At 44.6% G+C, this 17811-nt stretch overlaps 1 protein-coding gene across 2 annotated transcripts in view; it reads left to right on the top strand.

The window, feature by feature from the left end:
* The first annotated feature begins 813 nt into the window (after positions 1 to 813).
* The window catches only part of LOC110537205 (leucine-rich repeat-containing protein 75B-like), a 44090-nt gene continuing 27092 nt past the window's right edge, over positions 814 to 17811 (top strand). Inside the window, exons 1-4 of one of the 2 annotated variants that reach the window (XM_021623062.3) lie at positions 869 to 1188; positions 1306 to 1537; positions 10471 to 10599; positions 11884 to 11996. In XM_021623062.3, the coding sequence (XP_021478737.3) occupies positions 1388 to 1537; positions 10471 to 10599; positions 11884 to 11996 (392 nt within the window). In that variant the 5' untranslated portion in view covers positions 869 to 1188; positions 1306 to 1387. Of the gene's footprint in view, positions 1538 to 10470; positions 10600 to 11883; positions 11997 to 17811 lie in introns of both variants that reach the window. The other variant, XM_021623061.3, reaches the window with a different exon arrangement.

Genomic DNA, 17811 nt, shown 5'->3' with positions numbered 1-17811 from the left:
AGCTAATTTAGTGCGAACTTAGTGCCAGCATCGGTTTGTGATGGTAAATAGACATTTGCGAAGAATATAGATGAAAATTCTTGGTAAATAGTGTGGTCTACAGCTTATCAGGCGAGCAAAACCTTAAGACTTCCTTAGATTTTGTGCACCAGCTGTTGTTTACAAATAAACATAGAGGCCACCCCTTGTCTTACCAGAGGCCGCTGTTCTATCCTGCCGAAAAAGCGTAAAACCCGCCAGCTGTATGTTATTCAGGTCATGTTCAGCCAGGACTTGGTGAAACATAAGATATTACAGTTTTTAAATGTCCCGTTGGTAGGATATACGTGATCATAGTTTGTCTATTTTATTATCCATTGATTGTACGTTGGCTAATAGGACCGATGGTAAAGGGAGATTACCCAGACCTTTGTCTGATATCTCTGTCTCTTTCTCCTGCGAATGACAGCGGTGAGGGTCTTGTCGGGCATCTGAAGTAAATCCTTCCCTTCCGACTTGTTAAAGAAAAAGTATTCATCCAGTATGGGGTGAGTAATCGCTGTCCTGATATCTAGAAGCTCTTTTTGGTCATAAGACATGGTGGCAGAAACATTATGTACAAAATAAGTTACAAATAACGAGAAAAAAACACACAATATCACAATTAGTTAGTATATCTTAAAACCGCAGCCATCTCCTCCTGGGTCATTATTCAGACTGATAGTATGTGATATGATAATTACTATGATAATTGACAAACTGTGTACAAAATGTATTAGCATTAAATCATCCCTCTCAAATAGAAAGCTAAACCATCATGAGCTGCTAAACAACATAACTGGTCTTGGACAGTCGAGTTTACTGAGAGAGTAATCCCATGACTGATCGAGGCAGCGCGGATTCTTATTGGAAGCGAAGAACACGATCGCCACGTGATGTTGTAGTAGGCTACACTGACTGCTCGAGCTCTGTCGTGGCAGTGCATGGTTATAACGGCAAGACGGTGGAAATTATTTGAATATGAATAGAAAGCTAATCAATACTGCTGGTTTAATGCTCTAAATGTAATCTAATAGAGAATATAGTAATTTATCAACCTATATTTTCTCCCTTTGTTTTCATTCTGTTCAGATAAAAAAAAAACGTGTGTGCGTTACTCAATATCCAAGTTTAGGCTACTGTGTAACTGTTATGGCTACATTCTGTCAGGTACATGTATATAGCGTCTAGGAACTGTTGTTCAACTAAAACATTCTGTGAAGTAATGGGTTCTAAATTGACCAGGCAAAGAAGTCTGGACCAAATAGAAACCACATTTTCCAACAGGAGACGCCAGCAGCATGACAGCTCCGGAGAAACTGAGCGGAGTGGTGGCAGGGGAGGCGGGGAATTATTGTTTACATCCCTGATGCTGAAGTCAGATAAACTCCCAGGGATGCTGCGGAAAACCAAGCACAGCCCCTATGTGAGACGGGTGGCATGGATCCGGGAAATACAGAAGCTTCTTCGAGAACAGAAACACGAACATGCAGTCGAGGTGCTCAAATTGCTAAGAAAGGTAAGAGAGAATGTTTAACATTGAATAATAGTTTACTTCTCCTAAACTTCATAAGATGTGTCCGTCCGTAGATTATTTGGTGCACCTGCAGAATTTGATGCTGTTAGATCAGCAGTATCCACAAGTTGTCACTCAAGTCAGCCTGATCAAAAATATGAAATGTACTGGTAAAATTCTGCATTTATTATTCATGTTAGATTATTATGCCTGTGTAAGTGACTGTAGGTTTGTTTGTAAATTAGGCGTGTTACTTCATATTTTGGGGTTTCCCCTTTATTTTGGGGTTTCCCCATTCAGCCACAAGAGCATTAGTGAGGTTGGGCACTGATGTTGGGTGATTAGGCTTTTTTGTTGTTGCTCGCAGTCAGTGTTCCAATTCATGCCAAACGTGTTCGATGGAGTTGAGGTCAGGGCTATGTGCAGGCCAGTCAAGTTCTTCCACACCATTCTCGACAAACCATTTCTGTATGGACCTTGCTTTGTGCAAGGGGGCATTGTCATGCTGAAACAGGAAAGGGCCTTCCCCAAACTGTTGCCACAAAGTTGGAAGCACAGAATCATCTAGTGACATTAAGCCCCAGACCATTATTCCTCCACCAAACGTTACAGTAGGCACTATGCATTGGGGGCAGGTAGCGTTCTCCTGGCATTCCCCAAATCCAGATTTGTCCGTCGGACTGCCAGATGGTGAAGCGTATTTCATCCCTGCAGAGAACGGCAGCGAGGTTTACACCACTCCAGCAGACACTTGGCATTGCTTCCAAAGGCAGTTTGGAACTCGCTGGTGAGAGTTGCAACAGAGGACAGACAATTTTATCACACTGCGCTCTCTACCGCTCTGTTCGCCTTGTGTGACCTACCACTTCACGGCTGACCCGTTGTTGCTCCTAGACGTTTCCACTTCACAATAACAGCACTTACAGTTGACCGGGCAGCTCTTGCAGGGCAGAAATGTGATGAACTGACTAGTTTGAAAGGTGGCATCCTATGACGTGACACATTGAATGTCACTGAGCTCTTCATTAAGGCCATTCTACTGTCAATGTTTGTCTATGGAGATTGCATGGTTGTGTGCTCGATGTTATACACCTTTAAGCAACAACTCATTTGAAGGGGTGTCCACATACTTTTGTATATATAGTGTAATTTAGTTTAGGGTAGTTTAGGGTACAATTATTCAGTGGCTTGCCCCTTACATAATCACAGATCCAAATTGTAACTACTGTGTCAGATTGTCTGCCTTGTCTGGCTCAGGTATGTATGGTAACACCTTCACTGCTGTTGAGGTGTAGGTCTTCAGGCTCTTCGTGGAATATCACATTTCAGACAGGTGACAAACGGAGACTGAAATAGTGTCACACCCTGACCTTAGTTATCATTCTTTTCTTTATTATTTTGTTTAGGTCAGGATGTGACAAGGGGTGTTTTGTTGTGTTTTTGTCCTGTCTAGGGTTTTGGTATGTTTATGGGGTTGTTTTACTAGTCTAGGTGTTTTGTATGTCTATGGTTGCCTAGATTGGTTCTCAATTAGAGGCATCTGTTTATCGTTGTCTCTGATTGGGAACCATATTTAGGCAGCCATATTCCTTGGGTAATTCGTGGGTGATTGTCGATTTGATGTTGCATGTTTGCACTCAGTGTTGATAGCGGTCATGGTTGTTTTGTTTTGTTTTGTTTTGTTTGTTTGTTTGGTGTACTTCGTGTTCATTCGTCTTACATTAAAAGTATGTATTCACATCAAGCTGCGCTTTGGTCTCTTCACTACGACGATCGTGACAGAATCACCCACCAACCAAGGACCAAGCAGCGTGGTAACGGGCAGCGGCAGAAATCTCAAGACTCCTGGACATGGGAGGAGATTCTGGACGGCAAGGGACCCTGGGCACAGGCTATGGAATATCGCCGACCCAAAGCAGAGCTGGATGCAGCGAAAGCTGAGCGGCGGTGGTATGAGGAGGCAGCACGAGAGGACGAGAGGCAGCCCCAAAAATGTATGGGGGGGGCACAAGTGTGGCTAAGTCAGATAGGAGACCTTCGCCAACTCCCTGTGCTTACCGTGGAGAGAGGTGGACCGGGCAGGCTCCGTGTTATGCCGTGAGGCGGACGGTGTCCCCGGGGCGCAGGCATAGCCCGGTGCGTTACATAGCAGCGCCTCATCGGCCGGGCTAGAGTGGGCATCGAGCCAAGTGCCATGAAGCCGGCTCAGCGCATCTGGTCTCCAGTGCCTCTCCTCTGGCCAGGGTACATGGCACCAGCCCTACGCATGGTGTCCCCGGTTCGCCAGCACAGCCCAGTGCGGTCTATTCCACCTCGCAGCACTGGCCTGGCTACGGGGAATATGCAGCCAGGTAGGGTTGTGCAGGCTCGGTGCTCGAGACCTCCAGTGCGCCTCCATGGTCCGGTCTATCCGGTGCCTCCTCCACGCACTAGGCCTCTGGTGGCAGCCCCCCGCACCAGGCTGTCTCTCCGTCTCCTCCCTACAGGTGCTCCCCCCTGTCCGGCGCTTCCAGAGTCTCCTGCCAGTCCAGAGGCGCCACTCACTCCAGTGGCGTCCTCTATTCTGGGGTAGGTGGTGAGTGTTCCCGCTCCAGAGACATTACGTAAGTGGGCCGAGTCAGAAGTGCAGCGGGGCCCACGTCCCTCACCAGAACTGCCACCGCGGAGTAATGCCCACCCAGACCCTCCCGTTTAGGTTGGCGGCCCGGGAGTCCGCACCTTTGGGGAAGGGGGGTACTGTCACGCCCTGACCTTAGTTCTTTGTTTTCTTTATTATTTTGGTTAGGTCAGGGTGTGACAAGGGGTGGTTTGTTGTGTTTTTGTATTGTTTAGGGTTTTGGTATGTTTATGGGGTTGTTTACTAGTCTAGGTGTTTTGTATGTCTATGGTTGCCTAGATTGGTTCTCAATTAAAGGCAGCTGTTTATCGGTCTCTGATTGGGAACCATATTTAGGCAGCCATATGCCTTGGGTAATTCATGGGTGATTGTCTATGTGATGTTGCACGTTTGCACTCAGTGTTGATAGCGGTCACGTTTGTTTGTTTGTTTAGAGTACTTTGTGTTCATTCGTCTTACATTAAAAGTATGTATTCACACCAAGCTGCGCTTTGGTCTCCTTCCTACGACGATCGTTACAAATGGAGTATATAGAGGGCAACCACTGAATATGTAAAACGAAAGGCCAATTTTCTATTCCTTAGATATTATTCTCAGGGACACAGAAATGCAATGTTTTCCTACATTACACAGTTCTACATAGTGTACATTAAATGTGTCCACATATTTATCCTGCCATGCTGGATGGTGCTTGTGAATTGCACACAAATGTATGAATTATCTGAGCCACGTTCCAATCATCAAATTGAAACAGCGGCAAAAGGCGTGACCTTGCGCTGCTCTGCTTCCCTGTAGCCCTGAAGTTACATTAATGAAAACTTGCTCAGCTCCACCTTCTCTTGTCCATGGCTGGATTACCGACCGGGTACGCAGGGCACTGACCCCCAACCCCTCAAAAAATACAAATAGCATATAAACATGTCGGTTTTGGGCCCCCTGGAGGTCGGGGCCCCCCAGATAGCATATGAACAAGTTGGCTGCCCCCCCCCCCCCCCCCCCAGATAGCATATGAACACGTCATAAGCCATGGAAACGTGTAGAATTGCAGAAAACTTGCTTTAAAACATTTTCTCTCAGCCTCATGACAAGATCTGTGACAAGATAGCGCCGAACATCTTACGAGTTCCAACCAAACTTTGCTTTATAGTGACTTTTATTGTGTTTATCCTTACCTTTTTTGTACAGAAAGTTAATCCTATTATCACATATGACCACCAAGCACTTCTAGACATCAGATTGACAGTTACTAACCTCGATTTCAACTTCAAATACGTCTTCAACAGCTGTTCCACTGTTCATGCTGTACCCTATTCCTTTGTTCCATTGGTCGACCAAAATGCTGCAGGCATAGACATGGGAGATGAGGTGATGTCCTGGTGAAATTGAGGCGAAGAGAAAACCGAACGGCGCTCCCTTCCGTTCTATTGGCAAATGTCCCATCATTCGAGAATAAGATGGATGAGCTTTGTTCGAGCGTTTCCTATCAGAGAGACTTGAGAAGTTGCAATATTGTGTTTTACTGAAAGTTGGCTAGATGATGACGCTATGCACGTAGTACTCAGTGGATTCTCCATGCAGTGGCAGGATCACACAGCGACTTCGGAGAAGTCAAAAGCGGGTGGAGTATGTTTTTTCATAAATAACAACTGGTGTGCTGCTTCAAGTGTGAAGGAAATCTCAAGCTTTTGTTCACCTGATATAGATTAGCTCATGGTATTCTGTAGACCATTTTATCTACCAAGAGAGTTCTCATCCTGAACTGATCCACCCACACAGACAGTGTGTTGAAGAAGGCGCAACAGCTCAGGAGGCTGAAGAAATTTGTCTCGGCCCCCTCAGCCACGGCCTGCTCGCTATCATCCAGAAGGCGAGCTCAGTACAGGTGCATCAATGCTGGGACCGAGAGACTGAAAAACTGCTTCTGTCTCAAAGCTATCAGACTGTTAAATAGCCGTCACTAGCCGGCCTCTACCCAGTACCCTGCCCTGAACTTAGTCACTGTCACTAGCTGGCTACCACCTGGTTACTCAACCCTGCACCTTAGGGGCTGCTGCCCTATGTACATAGACATGTAACACTGGTCACTTTAATTATGGAACACTGGTCACTTTAATAATGTTTACATACTACTTTTACCCATTTCATATGTATATACTATGTTCTAGTCAAGGCCATCCTATTCAATTATTGCTGTACATGTACTATCCTACGTTTTCTTCAGATATACTATACTGAACAAAAATATAAAACTCAACATGCAACAAATGTAACCTTTTTACTGAGTTACAGTTCATATAAGGAAATCAGTCAATTGATGGATTTCAAATGACTGGGCAGGGTTGAAGCCATGGGGGGCCTTGAAAGGCAAAGGTGTCACGATCGTTGTTGTAATAAACGGACCAAGGCACAGCGTGCATAGAGTTCCACATGTTTAATTTATGTAACGATACAGAAGAAAGAAACAAACGTGAAGCTATGCAGTGCTCACAAGCAACAATACATTAACAAGGTCCCACAACAAACAGGTGGGAAAAGGCTGCCTAAACATGATCCCCAATCAGAGACAACGATAGACAGCTGCCTCTGATTGGGAACCATACCAAGCCAACCTAGAAATAAAGAACCTAGAATGCCCACCCTAGTCACACCCCGACCTAACCAAAATAGAGAATAAAGGATCTCTAAGGTCAGGGTGTGACAGTACCTCCCCCCAAAGGTCTGGCCACAAAACCTGAATCTATAGGGGAGGGTTCGGGTGAGCATCTAGCCTCGGTGGCGTCTCCGGTGCGGGACGTAGACCCCGCTCCGCTCGCGGATCCGCCCGTTTCGGTGGCGACTCTGGTGCAGGGATCGTCGCTGGAGGAACCGGACCGTGGATCATCGCCGGGGACTCTGGACCGTGGATCGTCGCCAGAAGCTCCGGACCGTGTATCGTCGCCGGAGGAACCGGACCGTGGATCGTCGCCAGAAGCTCCGGACCGTGTATCGTCGCCGGGGACTCCGGACCGTGGATCGTCGCCGGAGGAATCGGGGCCGTGGATAGTCGCCAGAGGATCCAGACCGTGGATTGTCGCCGGAGGCTCCGGACCGTGGATCGTCTCCGGAGGCTCCGGACTGGAAAATCCCTTGACAGGTATTCAAACCTCTTGACATTTCCACATTTTGTTGCGTTACAGCCTTATTCTAAAACTGAAAGTGTCTAAAAAACAGTTTTTGCTTTGTCATAATGGAGTATTGTGTGTAGACTGATGAGGGGAAAAACAATTTAATACATTTTTGAATAAGGCTGTAACCTAACAAAATGTGGAAAAAGTAAAGTGGTCTGAATACTTTCCAAAGGCACTGTACATGTACATCTATGCCCTCGTCTGCTACTTGTAATGTCTGCTTCCAACTCACACCCTCAAACACGTACATCCCCTGAACTTAGCTCACACTCTCAAACACCTAGATCCCCTGAACGCAGCTCACCTAGATCCCCTGAACGCAGGTTCTCCAAGATGTGCTACTTGTAATGTCTGCTTCCAACACACCCTCAAACACGTACATCCCCTGAACTTAGCTCACACTCTCAAACACCTAGATCCCCTGAAAGCAGCTCACCTAGATCCCCTGAACGCAGGTTCTCCAAGCTGTGCCGACTCATCCCCCTTCCGCATCTACCTAATGCCATGGAAATGGCTGAGTGCATGTTCCAACAGGTGTTTCGTCTGTATGGGATCCCTGAAGACATCGTTTCGGAGACCCCAGTTCGTCTCCAGGGTGTGGCGAGCCTTCTGCGACCGACTGGGGGTCTCCATCAGCCTATCCTCCAGATACCATCCCCAAACCAACATGCAGATGGAACACCTGAATCAGGAAATAGGGAAATACCTTCGCCAACACTGCACCCACCAACCACACAAGAGTCGCTATCTAGCCTGGGCCGAAAATGCACAGAACTCCCTGGTGCATTCCTCACTCCATCTCACTCCTTTTCAGTGTGTCCTCGGATACCAACCCCCCGTGTTCCCATGGGAGACAGAACCCGGGAACTGTGCCTGCCGTCGATGAGTGGTTTCGACAGAGTGAGCCAGTTTGGGCAACGTGTGTGGCTCTCTACACTGGACATCCGGCTTCGTGACCCATGCAAAAAGTTCAGTCCACAGTTCATTGGTCCCTTCAAAATAACACACTGCATCAATCCTGTCACCTACCGTCTCCACATCTTTCCATGTGTCCCTTCTCAAGCCTGTGAGGTACAGCCCTCTCCATCCTCCTGTGGCGCACCTCGACGCACCCCATCTATTTGACGTCGGCGGTGCACCGGCTTATTCCTTTCAAGCCCTCCTTGATTCCAAGCGCCTGGGTGGTCGCATCCACTACCTGATGGATTGGGAGGGGTACGAACCAGAAGAATGGTCCTGGGTTCCTGGGTCCCAGTCCAGAACATCTTCGACCCAGCCGCTTTCCACTGTAACCGTCCTGACCGCCCAGCTCCACGTTCCTGGGGGAGGCCCCCTGCTCAGCTTCCGAGGCCGTCAAGAGCCTGTAACATCTGCTTCCAACTCAAACACGTAGATCCCTTGAATGCAGCTCTCATACTCAAACACCTAGATCCCCTGAACGCAGCTCACTCTCCAGATCCCAATCACCTGAATTCTAATCACCTGTTCACACACCTGTATGTCATTATCACACACTATTTAGTTCAGTTCTGCACCCCATCACTGTGAGGTGCTGTTTGTTTTGTGACACATGGCTTACGGAGCACTGTGTTTCCCTCAATTTCCTCCTCCCGTGTATGATAGTTTTGCCTGCCTCACTAACAACGCCTTCTGCCTATTCCCTGCCTGTACTTTAGCCTAGCGGATTTCCTGTTATCTACCTATTGCCTGATCTCCCAGACTACATTACTAGCCTTTTCCCTGACTGTACTGTTGCCCTTTTGGACCCCGTTTATGACCTTCTGCCTGCTCCTGGACCCAGCTACCTGCCTCCTGAGGTGGTCCTTTGCAATAAACACCTGCTGCACCCTGTGCTTGAAACCAGCTCTCTGTCTCCCCTTGTGTTCATTACACTACCATCTTCACATTGCATGGAGTCCAGCAAGTAAACAGACCAACAGCATCTTTGCACGTACTGTAGAACAGAAATGGAGAAAATCCTATTTTGTATGATTTACCTTGATATCATATAGCCCCCATTTGACTTAGAACCCGTTAGTAAACCAAGTCCTGAAACAAATGAATTATGAGGGGATATATGTTTTCCTGAATTTAGTTTTGTCCTCCTCTGCTCTACTCCGCCTTAACCTTTCATTGTGGTGGAGGTTTTGTTTTCGAGGCTTTCTGTCACGGCTTGCCTGCAGTTTCAGCTCATTTGTTTCAGGGAGGTGTGTGTTTGGTTGATCTCATCCTCCTCGATATGGGAGGTTGCTGAGGGTTGCATCGAAGGCCTTTTGATGTGTGTCAAAGCGTTACGTCTCAAACCCGGGCTCACGATGACATCAATCCCCCTCACCAGCAGCAGCCCTCAGAGCAGCCCTCAGAGCAGCCCTCAGAGCATTACCTGACGTTGCAGCTTCCTTTGCCTCACTCTATTTACACTCACTGCAAATAGCAGCAGCCCTGCAGATGATACTAATAAGAACAACCTCTGGGGAGGTTCTCATTCCTCGTTTTTATTAAACCCGTCTGCACATCACACACGCATGCCATTTGAATTCCATAGAAGATGGTGGGGAGCGGGAGTGCTGTAGACTTGAACCATTTCTCTAAGTGCCTGCGTGGTGTTTTTAGAGGTATTTTTTGGATAGCTCTGGAGTATGTTCAGTGTTGTGTGTAAAAACCCAAGGCTTTTAGGGATGGAAGTGTCCTACGGCACATTGCAGACCCCATGCAGATCACAGCAGTAAAGTCACTGTCCCTAGAGTGCATGTTATGCAATAGAACATCATTTTACTGTTAGGGGTGATTGAGGGCACAGCACATCACTTTAGTTGTTGTGTGTTTGAAATGTCATTTGGGGAGAAATTGTCCTGCTTTTAAACCCCCATCCCACACCCCTGCCTATCCTGTGCCTTGTCCCGTTTGGCACTCTTAGTGTAAAATCCTCTCAGCTTGATAAATGAACATAACAATGAAAGTGGCTGATGAAAGGATTATGTAAATACATTGATAATCTGTTACCATTAAGCAGTCCACATCATGTCACTTGAATACTTAATGATGCATGACTTGCACTTAAAAATATTGTAATTCCCCCCTTGTTGGATCTTGGAATGATTGAAAAGAAACACCAATGGTAGATTATTCTCTCTTGCTCTGTGTTCCCACAGGACTTGGGACTCCAGGGAACATCCCTCAATGATATCCTCTATAAGAACTCAGCCTTTCTCAACCTGGTGGATCCAATCTCCCATGAGCTCTTGCTCAGCCTGGCCAAAGACATGCAGTGTCCAAAGAGGGTAAGCCCATTGTAATGTCTGACTGTTGAGCTGTCTGTTTGTCTGTTTGTCTCAACCACCTCAGCTGTGCTGTTGTCAGGGAACATCAAATGAGATCAGGCACAGAAAATTGAACGTTTAGGAATCCACGGCTGCAAGGGTCAATTCAATAGCAAATAGATGATGGTCTTAGAAATATGACTGCTAGGCCATTTGGTTTGGTTCCAGCCTTCCAACTGCTGCCATAAATCATACAGTTATGATTAGGCTCTGAATGACGCATTTGTGTGTGTGTGCAGGTATTCACTCGAGGTGCTGGAGACATGGGGCACCTATTTATAACTAATGACAAGAAGTAGGTCAGTCACAGTGTGGTGTCATTTCTACAACTGTCAAAAGTACAATCCAATGTCAACAACAACTCATCAAAACGTGAAGAACCAGTTTCACTGCTTCAAAACATTACCTTTATTGTGCATTCAACCATAGTACTGTGTATCTATATCTCAAAAGCCATGTGGTGGCTACTGCCTGTGCATATTCTGAATCAATTTTGAATTTGATTCCATGTTGACAATGCCCCAATTCACATCAAAGAGAAAAACATGTTATTATGAGGGAGAAAGAGCAATGGAACAAGAGCAAGACCAAGGAGAGGGGGACTGACAGAGATGCTAAAGTATATTTTGATGTATAACAATGTTGGATGGACAAGGGAGAAGGGCCTTGAGATAATGTGGTGATAGCAGCCAAATGGTTGGATTGTTTGTAGTGGGATAAGTGAAGGGGATCAGACAATATAAATAACCTTCACATTTTAATCCAACATTCGAAGAACAAAGGAAACAGCCCCATCACTACACACCTCAATGTGGCATAATAGGGGTTGCAAGGACATAAGTGAAACAGTGGTCCATTGAAATATGTGTATCCAAGATGTTCTGCCTTGGGCTTCTAAAATGTATCAATTAATTATTAGGCGTCACAATGTTACCTGTTGTCCTAAATGTGGTTTTAAAGGAAAATTCCACTCAAAAACAATATTTGGGTATTTGTTTCATTAGTGCATTGTTGACATAGTCGCAAAATGTTTTACAGAAATCATCCCCGTATGATGCATTTGACATCATATGAAGGAAAATGCAGGGGTCTAATTCCATTGTTCATGATGTCGGAAAGGAAAATAGGCCTATTTTCATTAAATGTATTCAGTTCAGAGTCAACAAGAGCAGTCACTTTGACACTTTCACCCTATGTATGTATGTATGTAAGTAATGTAATGTAGTGTGTGTGTATATATTACAGGAAAGAGATACACTGAAGTCATCCAACAAGATCTGCAGACAGCTGATATTCCACCTGACCCCTCACTCCAAGTGGATGAGACAAAGCCTTCCCAGGAGGAAGTCGCAGGCCTGGTGAGTCTGTCCGTCTGCCGATCTGTCCATCTATCGCTGGCACATCCACTAACTGGGACAGCTACTGCCATTACTCCACTGCAAACAAATGAACAGCGAACAGCAAACGGACATCAGAGGAGTGATACAGTATGCACGGCCCCAAAAACCTACTTAAGCCCACTAACATCTCTGAAACAGAACAGTCTCGTGTTCAGTGAGTGTTTGTTAGAGATTAGTCACTCCTGATATTGGGTGCTTTACTGTACAATAACAGCAAGGATTTCATGTGTTAGATAATTACACAGTAGCACCAGCTTCCACCAAGTCTATTTTGTTAGTTTCTTGGATAGGGTTGCAAAGCTACCGGCAATTTACCGAAGTTACTGCAATCTTCAGTAATTAACAGAAAATCTATGGCAATGTATCGTCATTCTGGTCATTTATTCTTGAATAACTTTAAAAATATATATTTTTTATATAGTATTCATTTATTATACCTGTGTCCATATTGTCCATGAGTTTCTAGTCGATAGACCACATTGTTAAGAGAAAATAGTCTAATTAATGAAAAAAGCATCTAATCAACAATGGCATTATTTTCAATTAACTGCAACTATTGAATGTGTTCACAACTGCCACTAGTTTGGCGCCAAACTTTTACAACAAATACTTAGTGGCTTGCGAAGGTATTCACCCCCCTTGGCATTTTTCCTTTTTTGTTGCCTTACAACCAGGAATTAAAATTTTATTTTTGTGGGGGAGGTTGTATCATTTGATTTACACAGCATGCCTACCACTTTGATGATGCTAATGATTTTTTCTTGTGAATCAAACAAATAAGACAAAAAAACAGAACTTGAGTTTGCATAACTATTCACCCCCCCCAAAGTCAATAGTTTGTAGAGCCACCTTTTTCAGCAATTACAGCTGCAAGTCACTTGGGGTATGTCTCTATAAACTTGGCACATCTAGCCACTGGGATTTTTGCCCATTCAAGGCAAAACTGCTCCAGCTTCATCAAGTTGGATGGGTTCCGCTGGTGTACAGCAATCTTTAAGTCATACCACAGATTCTCAATTGGATTGAGGTCTGGGCTTGGACTTGGCCATTCCAAGACATTTAACTGTTTCCCCTTAAACCACTCAAGTGTTGATTTAGCAGTATGTTTAGGGAAATTGTCCTGCTGGAAGGTGAACCTCCATCCCAGTCTCAAAGACTGAAACAGGTTACCCTCAAGAATTACCCTGTATTTCACGCCATCCATCATTCCTTCAATTCTGCCAAATTTCCCAATCCCTGCCAATGAAAAACATCCCCACAGCATGATGCTGCCACCACCATGCTTCACTGTCGGGATGGTGTTCTCGGGGTGATGAGAGGTGTTGGGTTTGCGCCAGACATAGCATTTTCCTTGATGGCCAAAAAGCTACATTTTAGTCTAATCTGACCAGAGTACCTTCTTCCATATGTTTTGGTAGTTTCCCACATGCCTTTTGCCGAACACCAAACGTGTTTGCTTATTTTTTTTCTTTCAGCAATGGCTTTTCTGGCCATTCTGTAAAGCACAGCTCAGTGGAGTGTATGGCTTAAAGTGGTCCTATGGACAGATACTCCAATCTCTGCTATGGAGCTTTGCAGCTCCTTCAGGGTCATCTTCGGTCTCTATGTTGCCTCTGATTAATGCCCTCCTTGCTTGGTCCATGAGTTTTGGTGTGCTGCCCTCTCTTGGCAGGTTTGTTATGGTGCCATATTCTTTACATTTTTTAATAATGTATTTATTTGTGCTCCGTGGGATGTTCAAAGTTTCGGATATTTTTTTATAACCCAACCCTGATCTGTAGTTCTCCACAACAAAGATCTGTTTGGAGAGCTCCTTGGTCTTCATGGTGCAGCTTGCTTGGTGGTGCCCCTTGCTTAGTGGTGTTGCAGACTCTGTGGCCTTTCAGAACAGGTGTGTATATACTGAGATAATGTGACACTTAGATTGCACACAGGTGGACTTTATTTAACTAATTATGTGACTTCTGAAGCAAAGGGAGTTAATACATATGCACACACCACTTTTCCGTTAAATATTTTTAAACATGTTCGTTTTTTCATTTTACTTCACAAATTTGGACTATTTTTTGTATGTCCATTTCATGAAATCGAAATAAAAATCCATTTAAATGACAGGTTGTAATCCAACAAAATAGTTGAAATGCCAAGGGAGAATAGTTTTGCAAGGCACTGTACTGACATATTTATTTTACTAAGTGTTTAAAAAAATATTTATAACGAATCAGTCATTCCGAAACCCTCCTATTTAACATCCACAGTATTCACTAAATTTATGGGTTATATTTAGGATAATGTTTTACAGCTTTTCCTTTCTATTTTTTATTTTAAAATCATATTTTATTATTTCATATTTTAAATGTTATAAGGCCACACAGAGGGCCAGAGATATATAAAGTTACCAGTAATATACCCGCCTTTGCAACCCTAGTCTTGAGGTCATATAATATAGGCCTGTGTAGTATCCTATTGTGTTGGGCAGTATATCATATCATGTTTACTTGGTGCAGAATAAGTTTGTAAGGGAGTATACTGTAGTGTAATTGTTCCACGCCCCACTGCACAGCTTAACAACTGTCATGGTACTGTGGACCTATCTAACCGAGGAATAAATGAACAGATCAATCCTAATAAATAACAGAAAGAGGTCGGTTTCAATTAGAAAAATATCAGACAGATCCAGCTCGGGTACTAAGATGGCGCCAACAGAGGGCGCCTCGCCTCGAGCTCTGATAAAAAAGCATTGCAGGTTTCGTTTTTTCTTAATCAGTTTGTTTTGTGCATTACGGCATACACCTGGGTAGAACTATTGGAATACAAATCGCTGGGTACTCACAATCTACCCGACCTCCCTGAGATGGAAAAACAATGGACTAGCTTCTTTGGCGAGGCACCAAGCTGCTTTGGAGTCCTACCGGAGTGTAGGAAGCGAAAATACCAACGGAGACGCAGACGTGGTGGGGTCTTAGTGAGATTAAGACGTCCTCCATTACCGAGCATACTACTCGCCAATGTTCAATCAATAATGAACAAACAAAAGTAGCAAGGATCTCCTTCCAGAGGGACATCAGATCCTGCAACATAGGGATTATATACAACCAGCAGGTTTTAGTTTTTTTAGCGGATAGGAAGCAGCCTCTCTCTGTCAAGACCATTGGTGGTGGCCTCTGATTTAGGACCAACAAATGATGCGACGGGGGAAACGTACAGGAACATGCACGCTTCTGCTCCCCCGACTTGGAATACTTAGTCATCAAATACCTTCGAGAGATTTCTCAGGGATTATCGCCATGGCTGTGTACATCCCACCCCGAGCTGACACAAAAAAGGCTCTCGTAGATCTTCATTGGACCCTGATCAAACTAGAGATTGCATTCTCGGAGGCAGCATTCATTGTTTCGGGGACTTTAACAAAACTAATTTGAGTACCGTGCTCACAAATTATTACTAACACATCGACTGTCTAACTCGCGGAAATTCTACTCTTGACCACTAATACATGCCTTTTCGACACAGGCATAAGGCCCCCTCCCATCCTACTTTTAGAAAATCCGACCATGACTCCATTACTTCCCCCCTCCTACAAACAAAGACTCAAGAGGGAAATTCTGTGGGTCAGGTCTGAACAGCATTGGTCCGACCAATCTGAATTCATGCTCCAAGACTATTTTGATCACGTGGACGCCTCTGGAGATAACGTCAATGAATATGCCAACGCAATCACCGGATTCATAAAAAAATGCATAGATGACGTGATACCAATAGTATCTTTCAAAACAAACCCACTTCAAAACGTGGATTGATAGCAGCCTTGTAGGGAAATTGAAAGAGAGAAGCTGCTTTTAAACAGTACAAATATGACTTATACAGATGGATCAAGATGGTGAATCACAAGTATAGGGACAAGTGGAGGAGCAATTCAGCGGGTCGAACACAAGGCATATGTGGCAGGGGCTCTTAACATTTACAGATTACAAAAAGGAAAGCCAGCCACATCATGATCACCAACACCACCTTACCGGGTGAGCTAAACACCCTTTTCTCAAGATTCGAGCACAATGACCCTAGGCTGCCAGGAGAGCCCCAGATGACAACGTGGGCTACACAATCACAGTCTCCATTGAGGACGTATGTACAGTTGAAGTCGGACGTTTACATACACCTTAGCTAAATACATTTAAACTCAGTTTCACAATGACATTTAATCCTTGTAAAATGTCCTGTCTTAGGTCAGTTAGGATTGCCACTTTATTTTAAGAATTTGAAATGTCAGAATAATAGTAGAGTGATTTATTTCAGCTTTTATTTCTTTCATCACATTTCCAGTGGGTCAGAAATTTACAACACTCAATTAGTATTTGGTAGCCTTGCCTTTAAATTGTTTAAATTGGGTCAAACGTTTTGGGTAGCCTTCCACAAGCTTCCCACAATAATAATTGTGTCCCATTCCTCCTGACAGAGCTGGTGTAACTGAGTCAGGTTTGGTTCCCTCATTGCTCGCACAAGCTTTTTCAGTTCTGCCCACAAATTTTCTATAGGATTGAGGTCAGAGCTTTGTGATGGCCTCTCCAATACCTTGACATTGTTGTCCTTTAAGCCATTTTGCCACAACTTTGTAAGTATGCTTTGGGTCATTGTCCATTTGGAAGACCCATTTGCGACCAAACTTGAACTTCCTGACTGATGTCTTGAGATGTTGCTTCAATATATCCATATGCTTTTCTCTTCCTCATGATGCCATCTATTTTGTGAAGTGCACCAGTCCCTCCTGCAGCAAAACACCCCCACAACATGATGCTGCCACTCCCGTGCTTCACAGTTGGGATGGTGTTTGTCACGTCCTGACCTTAGTTCCTTTTTTATGTCTCTGTTTTAGTTTGGTCAGGGCGTGAGTTGGGGTGGGCATTCTATGCTGTGTATTTTAGGTTTTGTATTTCTGTGTTTGGCCTGATATGGTTCCCAATCAGAGGCAGCTGTCAATTGTTGTCTCTGATTGAGAACCATACTTAGGCAGCCTGTTTTCCCACTATGGGTTGTGGGTAGTTATTTTCTGTTTAGTGTATTTTGCACCTGACGGAGCTGTTTTGGTTGTTCATTTGTGTGCTTGTTTGATAGTGTTCAGTTTTACCATTAAAATGATGAACACTTACCACGCTGCACCTTGGTCCTCACCTTCTTCCACCAATGGCCGTTACAGTGTTCTTCGGCTTGCAAACCTCCCCTTTTTTCCTCCAAACATAACGATGGTCATTATGGCCAAACAATTCTATTTGTTTCATCAGACAAGAGGACATTTCTCCAAAAAGTACAATCTTTGTCCCCGTGTCCAGTTGCAAACTGTAGTCTGGCTTTTTTATGGAGGTTTTGGAGTTGTGGCTTCTTCCTTGCTGAGTTACATTTCAGGTTATGTCAATATAGGACTTGTTTTACTGTGGATATAGTTACTTTTGTACCTGTTTCCTCCAGCATCTTCACAAGGGCCTTTGCTGTTGTTCTGGGATTGATTTGCACTTTTCGCATCAAAGTACGTTCATCTCTAGGAGACAGAACGTGTCTCCTTCCTGAGCGGTATGACTGTTATGTGGTCCCATGGTGTTTATACTTGCATACTATTGTTTGTACAGATGAAGGTGGTACCTTCAGGCGGTTGGAAAATGCTCCCAAGTATGAACCAGTCTACAAAGTCTACCATTTTTTTTCCTGAGGTCTTGGCTGATTTCTTTTGATTTTCCCATGATATCAAGCAAAGAGGCACTGAATTTGAAGGTAGGCCTTG

Source organism: Oncorhynchus mykiss, chromosome 12, assembly GCF_057628025.1.
Source record: "Oncorhynchus mykiss isolate SJ-2025 chromosome 12, ASM5762802v1, whole genome shotgun sequence".
Taxonomy (NCBI): Eukaryota; Metazoa; Chordata; class Actinopteri; order Salmoniformes; family Salmonidae; genus Oncorhynchus; species Oncorhynchus mykiss.
The sequence above is the reverse complement of the archived record's forward strand: the minus strand, read 5'-3'. Positions and strand labels throughout refer to the sequence as shown.